General features: G+C 34.3%; 1 protein-coding gene across 4 annotated transcripts in view; it reads left to right on the forward strand.

Moving 5' to 3' along the window:
- Positions 1–13,317, forward strand: part of ptk2aa (protein tyrosine kinase 2aa) — a 95,050-nt gene that overhangs the window by 17,650 nt on the left and 64,083 nt on the right. For 2 of the 4 annotated variants that reach the window (XM_058752779.1, XM_058752773.1), the window contains exon 2: positions 6,449–6,475. The exons of 1 other annotated variant lie outside the window; for it this stretch is intronic. Coding sequence is in view for 1 of the 3 variants with exons in the window: in XM_058752773.1 (XP_058608756.1) it covers positions 6,449–6,475 (27 nt within the window). In the remaining 2 variants the exon portion in view is untranslated. Of the gene's footprint in view, positions 1–6,448; positions 6,476–10,541; positions 10,599–13,317 lie in introns of those variants that run through there. One more of the 4 variants, XM_058752780.1, reaches the window with a different exon arrangement.

Below are 13,317 nucleotides of genomic sequence, written 5' to 3' on the forward strand. Positions count from 1 at the left end.
CAATTTAAAACAACTGATTTCTATGTTAACATCTTTTAAAATGTAATTTATTTCTGTGTGTATTTTCAGCATCATTACTCCAGTCTTCAGTGTCACATGATCCTTCAGAAATCATTCTAATACGCTGATTTGCTGCTCAAGAAATATTGATTATTATCAATGTTCAAAGTGTATTTTTGTGGAAACCATGATACGTTTTCTTAGAAAATTTAATAGAATGGTGTTTATTTGAAATAGAAATCTTTTTTAACGTGTATTTACTGTCACTCACTTTTGATCAATTTAATGCATCCTTGCTGAATAAAAGCATTAATTTCACCAAACTTTTAAATAGTGGTGTAAACAGAAACATTTTCTGTTTCTCTTTAATTATAGGTTTCATTAACTCTTTTCAGGAAAATTTTGTTACAGATTAAGGACTATGTCAGTCACTTTTGAGCAGATTTGTAAAAACAAAACAAAAAAACAACTCTTTTTGGTGCCATTTTTGGCCAGGACTTTTTGTGATCACTTGTGCATTTAAAGGGACAGTTCACCCCAAAAATGAATCTGTATGATTATTTTTTCTTCTGCTGAACACAAAAGAAGATATTTTGAAGAATGTTGAAAACCCAAAATTTGCTAGTAGCCATTGACTTCCATAATATGGAAAAAAGCAATGGAAGTCAATGGGAACCAGAAACAGTTTGGACACCAACATTCTTCAAAATATCTCCTTTTGTGTTTAACAGAATAAAGAAACTCATACAGGTTTGCAAAAACTTTAGGGTGAGTAAATGATGAAAGGATTTTCATTTTAGCATGAACTGTTCCTTTAATCAGCTTGTAGTATAAATAAGCAAGCATCATGTCATGAAGATCTGATCCGTATCTGCTTTGAGTGATTGTGATAATGCTGCAGTTGGAGCGGTTTGTGCGTTATCATTCTGACGGAGCTAAAACACAGTTTCACTCCATCCTCACATAACCAGTCAAGCTCAAAGACTAACAGCTTGATAAGCAGGTGTTTGAGTCTGCGGCGTGTTGCTCGTCTCCTCTATTAGTGACCTTTGCATTACGTCCCGATCCTCAGCGTGTGACATATGGAGCCAGCAGCATCAAGACTGCTGCGTAAGAAAGGGTTTGACATGGAGAAGTGTGAACGATCCATTAAAAATGTCCGCCAGCGTATATGAAGTGTGACAGAAGTGTGTTAAAATCACACTGATCCTTTAATCTCTGGACACACTGTCAATAGAGCAGCCTTGCCATGCCATTCACATGTAGATTTGATTAGTTGCTAACAATATTGATTTATTTGGAGTGTGTGTATAATTGGTGTCCGGAGAGAAAAGACGTGAGGGAATCCACATGTGAGGGTCATGAGGTCTGGCGTATCCGTAGATGAGTCTGTCATCCATTAGGATCCGATGTCAGAGCTCATAAAGGAGCGAGGCGGTCTGTTCTGGGTTGTTATAGTTTGTCCACATCAAAGAGAGCCCATAACAGCAGAGTTATTGCTGCCAGGGTTTATGGGAGATGCTAGAGGAGCCCATCTGTGAATCTGGTGCCATGACCCGGATCTCATTCAGGGCTAACGTACAGCTGATGCCAATCTCGCGGTCTCTCGTTTCCCTCCATCTGTTCACCTCATTCACACTCTTTATCAACAGCATCGTGCCGACAACTTTACACTGAGAACGTGTGACATCTCCGAGTATGTTACAGTTATTCATTTAACAGGCGCTTTTATCCAAAGTGACAAATGAGGTTGAGTGAGGGTGGATGCAGGTTTACAGGATTCTCTGGCTCATATAATGGTAAAATGCATCTGAAAGTGCCTGATTTCATTACCTAACCCAAGGGAAAGTTGATGATTTCTCTGAAAAGCTTCCTTACATCTAAAGGTTAATGGGTTCAGCTTACATACATATGTGCCTTATGGATGCGTAACTATCTAAAAATATAATTTTAATATTGTTTTCATATTCTACAGTATATTCTAGATTTTTATATTGTAAAATTATATGTATGTAAATAATTAAAGATAAATATAAAGATAAAATACATACAAATAAAAATATTATGCATGTAACAGATAACTATTAATATATATATATATATATATATATAACTTATTATAAAGTGATATATACATTATAGAATAATAAAATATATTAATTATTTTTGTAAATATATTTGTAAATATAAATATATGTAAAATAAATTACTTATATATATATATATATATATATATATATATATATATATATATATATATAATTTATAGATAAAAATATATTTAATAAATATAAATATGGAAAATAAATATAAATAAAATAATTAAAAAATATTGTGTTATGGAATAATAATATTATCGAATAAAAATTTGTAAAATAAATATTTTTTTTACATTGTTCTATAATAGTATTCTATAATATATGTATATAAAATTATTTTACAAACACACAATTATGTAAAATATAAAATAATTAAAATATTACATGTTATAGAATAATAATATTATAGAAAAAAATTTAAATACAGAGACATTGTTCTATAATATTGTTATTCTATATTCTATATATGTTACTTCAATTATTTTACACATACATACACACACACACACACACACACGTACACACACACACAATTATGTAAAGTGCATATAAATAAAATAATTTTAAATATTACATGCATTATAGAATAATAATACATGTACCACACACACACACAGTGTAAAGGTTGGTAGATTGTAAGAATTAAAATATATGCCTAGTTACAAATATTCAGGACATGTTTTCTGTACTGCTTTTCACAAAATGTACACTAGGAAGAATAATATTTTATCCCTTTTCATTTAGTCATCAATATAGCAATACAGTAAACAACAGTATATATTGACACGTTAAACTACGTTTTACATTTTATATTGACAACAAAATGCTATTGAATGTATCCTAAATATCCAATATTGTCCATCCCTAATCAAACAAAAGATGTTACAGGATGTGTGCTTGGAAATGAACATGTAATCGGTGATAGGTTGAGTTTAAGCTGATATAAATGTGCATCTAAGTGTGTGTAGATGTTGTGGTTTATTTTCTTACATGTCCCCGCTGTGATCTCCGTCTCTGGTCTGTCCAGTCACACGAGTCAGCGCACATGTGTTAGTTTAGTGTGTGTGTGGTTGTGTTTTAGTGTGTCTCCAACAGATGTAAACAGTTATCAGCCAATATAGACAAACAAACAGCCTTGTCTTGTGTAGCACTCTGGAAAAAAATGACCCAGTTTTGATGAACCCGCTTTATTTGTGTTTATTTACGTTTGTGCTCTTCAATACACTCATTCTTTTGTTATTTGGTTTGGAATTCTTTTGGGGGAAATAAATGTAGAAAAATAGCACTGAGCACCAAATGCATCAAATTCTTCATTTCTGCCTTTCATTGGCATTGACTACAATACAATACTACCAAAATTTCAATTTAAACAAAAATGTTGTTTCATGGACAAATATAAATGATGTCTTCTGCATTTATTGTGCTTTGTATTTTTTTTTTTTTTTTTTTGTACAAAACTAAAATGTTATTATTTTTTACATATAAATTACAATGCAATCATATGCTGAAATATCACTGTTATTTTTCTCACAATATTGTGTGAGTTTAAAAATTAACTTATATGTGCAAATTAGTTAAGAATGTTGTTCCTATTCAGTCCAAATTTTAGGTTTGTATAAAAAAATACAAAGAACAATAAATGCAGAAGGCATCATTTTGTATTTATCCATAAAACTACATTTTTTTTGACCGGTACACTGAAGTTGGTGTAGAAACAATTTTTACTTTACTTTTAAATTGTTAGTAACAATCTGAATTAAATGAGAAAATTGGAATTAAAAAGGCTGAAATAGCATTGGTAAAACATATACCGATCATCTTTGAATAATATTTTTTTACATTGTAGTATGTAATATATTGCATTCAGTGCCATAGAAATGTTGAAATGTGACATTTTGATGTAACCGTATGAATCAGCGCAGCACTAAAGCAGAGCCTTCAATGCAAGATCAGAATTAGGAAAACCATGTTGAGTTGATTACTCTGTGTTTACGAGAAACTTGTCATCTGGATGCAATATCTTTACACAGCCCACCCCACACATACACACACACACACACACCCACGATCAGGAGGCGGTGAATCATCTCTATGTATTGATCTGTGCATGCGGCTGACAGTTGATAAAGCTTTTCCTTGTAACTTAGCTCCAGTAAATGGGTCATTTCCTTCCTGCTCGTGTCTGGCTTCAGTCTCAGCGCTGAGTCCGGTTTCAGATGTCCTCGTGTCCTCGCCATTCATTAGATTGTCAGAACGCGTCCTCTTTTAGACACGCTTGTCTTGTATGTCATCAGTTTTTATTGGCTGCATAAAAAAAAAAAAAACTGTCAGTAAAGAAAGAGATCTCGTTAATGTCTCAGCTGTTTCTCCTAGAAAGCAATGGGATTAAATTAAGAGCAAATGGAGATTTTAGCTTACTGCATGTCAGCTGTTGGCTCATTTGTGTCCATTTCTACATCTCCTAAAATGAAATTTAGTAGAAATATCTGAGACAAAGTTGATACCTAAATGAACCTTCATTAGTACTGAAAGAGCAACCACTGAGCAATACAAATCTTCTGATTTTGACTTTTTAGTTTTCAGTTTTCTGCTTCTCAGATGTTGCTCCTTCACATGTCTCCTCTAGAGTTTCAGAAGAGATCTCGATTTGTCTAGACATCAAAGTGAGAAAAGGCAGTATGAACTCCATCGTTTCTCATCAAATGATCCGAACTGTTCAACGTATATTTTATAGCTCTGTCCTCTTATTGGATGACAACTATTGACTCATTTGAGCCAATTTTTATCCCCCTTGAGGAGTTTATCAGAGGAAACATCTGAGACAAAGTTGATACTAAAAACAAGTTAATTTCTCTTTAATATCTTCTGTCTTCTGGTTTTGAACGTTTTCAGGCTTCTGCATCTCAGATGTTTATCCTGAGGAAGTAAAAACACTAATTTCACATGTGTCTCCTCTAGAGTTTCAGAAGAAATCTCAATGATTTATAAAGTCAGAGATCTCAATATGAACTCAGACTTTTCTCATCAAACAATCTGAGCTGCTCCACATTCATTTGTAGCACATGTACGTTTACTGGATGACAACTATTGACTCATGTAAAGCTATTTTTACTGTATTTCTCCTGAGGATTTTTAGTAGAAACATCTGAGACAAAGTTGATACCTAAATAAAAAGGAATTGAAAACCAGCTGAGCACTTTAATATCTCTTTAATATCCCTTTATTACCTTCTATCTTCTTATTTCGTCCTTGGTTTTCAGGCTTATACTTTATCAAATGTATCGAAAAATAGTAAAATATATAAGAGTGCCTATTTTCGGATTAATTTTTTGTAAAAAGTGTATAGGGTCACTAGAGACCCGAGGTATGTAAATGTGTAAGTATTTTTTTCTGCGTAACTATATTTACATGTCTGATGACTCAATAAGTGTAATGCATCTTTATTCCTCGAGGTGGCACTGTTTGATACACAATGATGACGTGATGTTTCATAAAACGAAAATTGAACTGGTTTGAATGAATTTACTGCAGTGCAGAGCAATTATTATAAGCAGTGAGTTATAAATGTCACTGCCATTTGATGCTGGATGTGGTGAATAAAGCTGCCAGTGATCAAAATATTGAATAGGAAGTCATTGAAAACGATAGTTTTGAGAATATGGCTGAGATCGTGAATATGAGGCAGATTCTGAATGTACTGTGGAAGTGTGCTCTGACGATGACAGCGATGGTAAAATTATCTGCTCAAACTGAACCCTTTTAAGTTTCAAAAGGTAACGAAATATGCTTTATTTTATTCTTCTATAGTTGTTCTTAAAATATCAAGAGAGTTTTTTTTGCTATTGCAGCAGTTAGAGATCCATCCGTGCTGGATATATAGGTCCGGGTCGCTAAAGACCTGAATATGTAATAATGGTTGGCAAACATTCATGCATTTTAGGATTGACATTAATTTTATAGCTCTATAATCTTTCTGTATGTCAGCTATTGACTCTATTGATTGTATGTTTTATTTCTGCTGAGGAGTTTAGTAGAAACATCAGTAGTAGAAACAAAGTTGATATTTAAACGAAACAGGACTGAAATCCAGTTGAGCGCTTATGCATCTTCTGATTTTGACTTGGTTATTCTCAGTGTGTTATGAATATGTCTGATTTTGCCGGTGGTCTTGGCTGTAGTTTTGTCCCAGATACGCAGCGCTCTGCACCGCAGACAGGGGGCGCCGTGGATCCCGTATCGCCGTCCCCTGAGATCATAGATGACCTATAAAACCACATGCTCTGCTCAATGTGCTGAGACGACAAAACCAATAACCTGACCTCCTTCTCTCTCTCTCTCTCTCTCCACAGACATTTCCAGAATTTCATTTTACACAGGTGAGTGACTTCATCATAAACTCTCTCTCCTTCAAATAGGAAGAGAACCATTCCAGGGCTAAACCCTGAATACCAACCTGATCCCTAAGACGATTAATGAGAATGTTATGGTCAACCGTATCAAATGCCGCTGTAAGATCTAACAAAAGCAAGACAACACGGTTTCCAGAATCAACACCTCGTAGGATATCATTGAGACCCTCAATAGAGCAGATTCTGTACTATGACCAGCTCTAAAACCTGATTGGAATCTATCAGAGATGTTATTCCTCATTAAAAAGTCATTAAGCTGTGCATTTACAATTTTTTCCAGTATCTTAGAAATAAAAGGCAATTTTGAAATTGGACGAAAACTACTCATGTCGAAGGGGTCTAAGCCATTTTTTTTTAAAAGGGGCTGAATAACCGCATGCTTAAAACTAACCGGAACAACACCAGATGACAAGCTAATATTCATTATGGACAGAATACTTGGGCCAATTGACTCAATTACCTTCTTAAACAGAGAAGAAGGAAGCACATCACCAGGAGACCTGGTGGGCTTCATATGAGCAGTTATATCATTAAGCTGCTGCAATGAAACAGGCATAAAACTGGTCAATTGGTTCGGAGGATCAACAGAAGCAATAAAATCATTGCCAGCAAATGAAATCTGAGATCTTATTCCATCAACCTTACCAATAAAAGTTTAAAAACTCTTCACACATGTCATTAGAAGGAGTGAGTGAAGGAGTAGCAGAAGGATGAAGAACAGCATTTACAGTAGAGAAAAGGACTCTAGAATTATTACAGTTTCTAGAGATGATGGCAGAGAAATAATTTGATCTAGCCAATTTAACAGCTCTTTGATACTCGTTCAAACGGTTCTTCAAAATCTCATAAGAGACTTGTAATTTATCTTTAACCCATTTGCGTTCAGCCCTCCTACACTCTTGCCTCAGAGCACGGGTAGTACTATTCAACCAGGGCTGTGTTTTGACTATTTTTCCCCTGACTTTGACAGGGGCCACAACATCTAAAATCTCTGAACAAGAAGAGTTAAACTGATCAACCAACTCTTCTAAACCCATACAGGAGAGTGTGACTCGATCAATGAAGAAAAAGGAGAGACATTAAAAGCAGCTGAAAACTACTAGCTGTGCATGGAGTGAGTATGCGAGATGAAACCGAGGCAGAAACAGTATTACCCGGCGCACCACAAGGAAAGTTAGAATTTAGAATAACAGTCTTATGGTCAGAAAAAACAGTATCAACAATCTTCACGCTATCAACAGAGAATCCCAGAGATAATACAAGGTCAAGCGTATGACCACGTTCATGAGTTGGACCCGAAACACATTGTAAAAAATCAAATGACTCTAATAAATTTAAAAATTCTTTGACCAGGGGCTTTGAAGGGCAGCACACATGTATATTGAAATCTCCCAAAATTAGAATATTGTCAAAAGAAGGGACAATACCAGATAAAAATTCAGAAAACTCCTGTATAAAATCCCCATGACAGTTTGGGGGTCTATAAATCAAAACACATAGCACAGATTTAAAAGAATTCAGTGTAATTAACTGAGATTCAAAAGTGCAAAAGGACGCAGAAGGTGAAAGTCTACACTTAAACTTGTCTTTAAAAACAACTGCAAGACCCCGCCACGGCCAACAGACCTAGGGGTACTAAAAACTGCAACCAGGAGGAGAAAGTTCAGAGAGAGAAGTCATTTCACCAGCATTAAGCCAAGTCTCAGTAACAAATAAAAAATCAATTTCATGAGAAAGAAAAAGATCATTCAAAATAAAAGTCTTATTTGCCAGAGATCTCGCGTTAATCAACGCCATTGTCACTGGAGTGGGAGTGTTATTGGTAGAGGAATGCAGAGAGAGTCAAAAATGTTACCGGACTTCCGTCACGTAAAGAGCGAAGATTCCGATGATTAACCCTCGATCTGCAGACTGTCGGCTTACGTAAGCCATCCGTGAAGACTGAGGCATCAACGCCAAGACGGAAATACAGGCACATTGTATGAACATCTCAGGTTCACGACCATGGCCTCCGCCATCGAAACAGCTGGTCCGATGACTGGAAACTTTCCGATCTTCTTCGATCTCACAAGGACTCCAGCACGCTTCCCACGCCTTCGCCGCTTTCTCCACATGCACAAACATCCCGGCAGGTAACACATTTTCCTCAATGCGACTGGCACATAATGCGAGTGCAGATGCCAATCATCTCTGGGATCGCGAAATAAACAATCGGACATAGCCGATTGAATATTAAATAGCGTCATGCGATCATATACCAGAGGGGAGCAAACAGAGCGTGATAAAACAAACAAGAAACATTACAAATAAAAATAAAAAAGACAATGTCTCCTCTAGAGTTTCAGAAGAGATCTCGATTTGTCTAGACATCAAAGACTGGAATCAAAGTGAGAAAAGGCAGTATGAACTCCATCGTTTCTCATCAAATGATCCGAACTGTTCAACGTATATTTTATAGCTCTGTCCTCTTATTGGATGACAACTATTGACTCATTTGAGCCAATTTTTATCCCCCTTGAGGAGTTTATCAGAGGAAACATCTGAGACAAAGTTGATACTAAAAACAATTTCTCTTTAATATCTTCTGTCTTCTGGTTTTGAACGTTTTCAGGCTTCTGCATCTCAGATGTTTATCCTGAGGAAGTAAAAACACTAATTTCACATGTGTCTCCTCTAGAGTTTCAGAAGAAATCTCAATGATTTATAAAGTCAGAGATCTCAATATGAACTCAGACTTTTCTCATCAAACAATCTGAGCTGCTCCACATTCATTTGTAGCACATGTACGTTTACTGGATGACAACTATTGACTCATGTAAAGCTATTTTTACTGTATTTCTCCTGAGGATTTTTAGTAGAAACATCTGAGACAAAGTTGATACCTAAATAAAAAGGAATTGAAAACCAGCTGAGCACTTTAATATCTCTTTTAATATCCCTTTATTACCTTCTATCTTCTTATTTCGTCCTTGGTTTTCAGGCTTATACTTTATCAAATGTATCGAAAAATAGTAAAATATATAAGAGTGCCTATTTTCGGATTAATTTTTTGTAAAAAGTGTATAGGGTCACTAGAGACCCGAGGTATGTAAATGTGTAAGTATTTTTTTCTGCGTAACTATATTTACATGTCTGATGACTCAATAAGTGTAATGCATCTTTATTCCTCGAGGTGGCACTGTTTGATACACAATGATGACGTGATGTTTCATAAAACGAAAATTGAACTGGTTTGAATGAATTTACTGCAGAGCAATTATTATAAGCAGTGAGTTATAAATGTCACTGCCATTTGATGCTGGATGTGGTGAATAAAGCTGCCAGTGATCAAAATATTGAATAGGAAGTCATTGAAAACGATAGTTTTGAGAATATGGCTGAGATCGTGAATATGAGGCAGATTCTGAATGTACTGTGGAAGTGTGCTCTGACGATGACAGCGATGGTAAAATTATCTGCTCAAACTGAACCCTTTTAAGTTTCAAAAGGTAACGAAATATGCTTTATTTTATTCTTCTATAGTTGTTCTTAAAATATCAAGAGAGTTTTTGCTATTGCAGCAGTTAGAGATCCATCCGTGCTGGATATATAGGTCCGGTCGCTAAAGACCTGAATATGTAATAATGGTTGGCAAACATTCATGCATTTTAGGATTGACATTAATTTTATAGCTCTATAATCTTTCTGTATGTCAGCTATTGACTCTATTGATTGTATGTTTTATTTCTGCTGAGGAGTTTAGTAGAAACATCAGTAGTAGAAACAAAGTTGATATTTAAACGAAACAGGACTGAAATCCAGTTGAGCGCTTATGCATCTTCTGATTTTGACTTGGTTATTCTCAGTGTGTTATGAATATGTCTGATTTTGCCGGTGGTCTTGGCTGTAGTTTTGTCCCAGATACGCAGCGCTCTGCACCGCAGACAGGGGGCGCCGTGGATCCCGTATCGCCGTCCCCTGAGATCATAGATGACCTATAAAACCACATGCTCTGCTCAATGTGCTGAGACGACAAAACCAATAACCTGACCTCCCTTCTCTCTCTCTCTCTCTCTCTCCACAGACATTTCCAGAATTTCATTTTACACAGGTGAGTGACTTCATCATAAACTCTCTCTCTGCGTGTTTATTTCAAGCAGAGTAACACAGACTAAATCATCTGAGACTCTGAGCGGCTGTGAAGGCTGTGGATGGTGATTGTTGGAGGTTTAGTCTGTTCTGTTGAGCGCACTCTGCTTTAATGTGTCAGAAGGGTTCAAAATAATGACAATTAGTGGCTAATGAAACTATGTATTTTTATTTTATCTTTATTTAAGAACATAATATTGTCCCTATCACAATACAGATTTGAAACTTGAAGTTGTGCAAAAAATACATTTCTGGTAACACTGCACTATTAGGTTTAATTTATTAACATTAGCTAACTACATAAGTTAACACGAATTAATAATGAACAATTCGTCTGAAGCATTTATTATTCTTAATTATTGTTGATTTCAGCATTTAATACATTTTAAAACCTTTTAACCCTATCTAGTGCCATGTGAACAAGCATGAACTTTATTTTTTATTAACTAACATTAAAAAAGACTAATAAATACTGTAAATATATTTTGCTCATTTGTTAGTTCACGTTAATGAATGAGACTGTAAAGAATTACAGTTTTCTAAATCAGTATTTTTGTTATTTTCCATTATAAATATTTATTATTTCTGAATATCTAATTTCTATTTATTTTAATTGATTAATTTATCCCACCGGTCAGAGAAGGTGACGCCACTTACAAAATTCTGTGGCAGTACCATGCTTCATTAATGCATGATATTTTTGAATGATTACCATATTTATATAGCTCATATAGATTCATATATTGATTTATTTATTGATTTCTTGACTTTTTCAGCATCATAACAGGTACCTAAGGTGTTTGTCATTAAGGAACACTGAATTATTGTGCTGTTACAATGAAATTTCAATACCACTGTACTCTATATAAAAATTAAAAAAATTAAAAAAGAGAAATTAATAAAATACATCATGAAAATTCACAAAGAACTTTTTAAAATCCATAATCATTTAAAAGTCTTCACATATATGCATCTTTTGTTCTCAAAAATAGTAAAAGAGTCCAAAAAAGCTCATAATAGCCTATTATAGACACTCTGTGCTTCTGATTGTGTTTTTATTTGTTGTGTGTTTGTGGGTCAGAGTGTGTTTTGTCCATTTGCATGCATGCATGTGTGTGTTTCATATTTGGCGGGGCGTTGAGGTTTTGATTCATTAGTTTGGATCCCGCTGAGGTTGGTTTGACGTGGTAACGAGAGGAAATGAACTGATGAGTCATTAACACTGTCTCCACCGCCGGCCCGCATTAATATTCATCAGAGCGTTCCTCAGTGTCTTGCGGGCGCCGTGCGGGACAGACCCGGCCGTCTGGGGCCTCTGTCTCTGCTGCCATAGAAACGGCAGATTCACACGCACGTCACCGGCGGAGGCCACGCTCACGCTGAGTCCACAAACCAACAGTCTGTGTGCTTCTGACAGCGGTGCACTGCGGGAATGTGCTGCATTCACAATAGAATTCATGCATGACGCAGACAGTGTTTCTTATGGGTGCTGTAATTGACTTACTGTAAGACTTGAGATATTATTAAGGGATTGTGAGGGATGATCAGACTCGTATGGAAATGCTCATTTAATTGTATGTTTACTGCTATTCAGCCAGTATTTATTTGCATGAGATCTGTTTTCTCTCTTTTAGCATTTATTCATATGGCAGACTGTGATGAATGCTACAGTACAAGCCATTAATCAAAAGCGATCAATAGTGCTGCAATACAGAGTTTAGAAAGTTGGCCAGAAAGCATCAATCCAGTAGAACTGCAAGATTAAATTGTGCAGAATTGACTGCTGATTTTGTGAGATTGACTGTTAGCTGGTGAAGTTTAATCAGCATGCAAGGGACGCATTTAGAAACGGAGAAGGAGTTTGTGCTGCTGCGACATTGATGAGAAGCAGCTGATTTACCAACATGTGTCATATTAAAGATGTAACTGTTACCCGTCGCACCTCGTTCATCAACACCACTGTGTTAAATTACTCCACAGATGCGCTTTCTAGTATCTGCAGTCTGTTTGGATGTGCAATACTAGTGTACTTACTGCATAATGCAGTTTAGTTAATTTATTTATAATATACAAATTTAGTATTTATTTTTACATTTCCATATTTTATAGAAACTACATCATAAAAAATATATATTTTATATCCATTATATATTAATTTGAATATACTGTAATTGTATTGTTCGTTTATTTTTAGGTTTTATATATTATATTTTAGATAAATTTTATATTCATAAAAATATAATTTTATAATTTATTTATTTTAAGTTTTTATAGTAAATTTTAGGTACATTATTAGTATAAAATTTTATTAATTATATATTAAACACTTAAAAATGATAATAAATAATATTATATATTATAATTATACATTAATATAAAATATATTGCAGTTGTATTTATTTATTGATTGATTTACATATTTTTCAGTTTTTATATTATAGAAAAATTATATATTCAATTTACTATTTTCAAATTATTTATTCATACAAATATATTAGAATTATATTATTTATGTATTTATTTTTTGGCTTTATGTCTTATATAAGATATTTAATATAAAATATTTATTTTGTCATTTATTTACATTTTTATAAATATAAATTAATATAAAATGCATTGTAATTTTGATATTTTAAAAAATATATTATAATTTTATTAATTATATATATATATATATATAT

Source organism: Onychostoma macrolepis, chromosome 19, assembly GCF_012432095.1.
Source record: "Onychostoma macrolepis isolate SWU-2019 chromosome 19, ASM1243209v1, whole genome shotgun sequence".
NCBI lineage: Eukaryota > Metazoa > Chordata > Actinopteri > Cypriniformes > Cyprinidae > Onychostoma > Onychostoma macrolepis.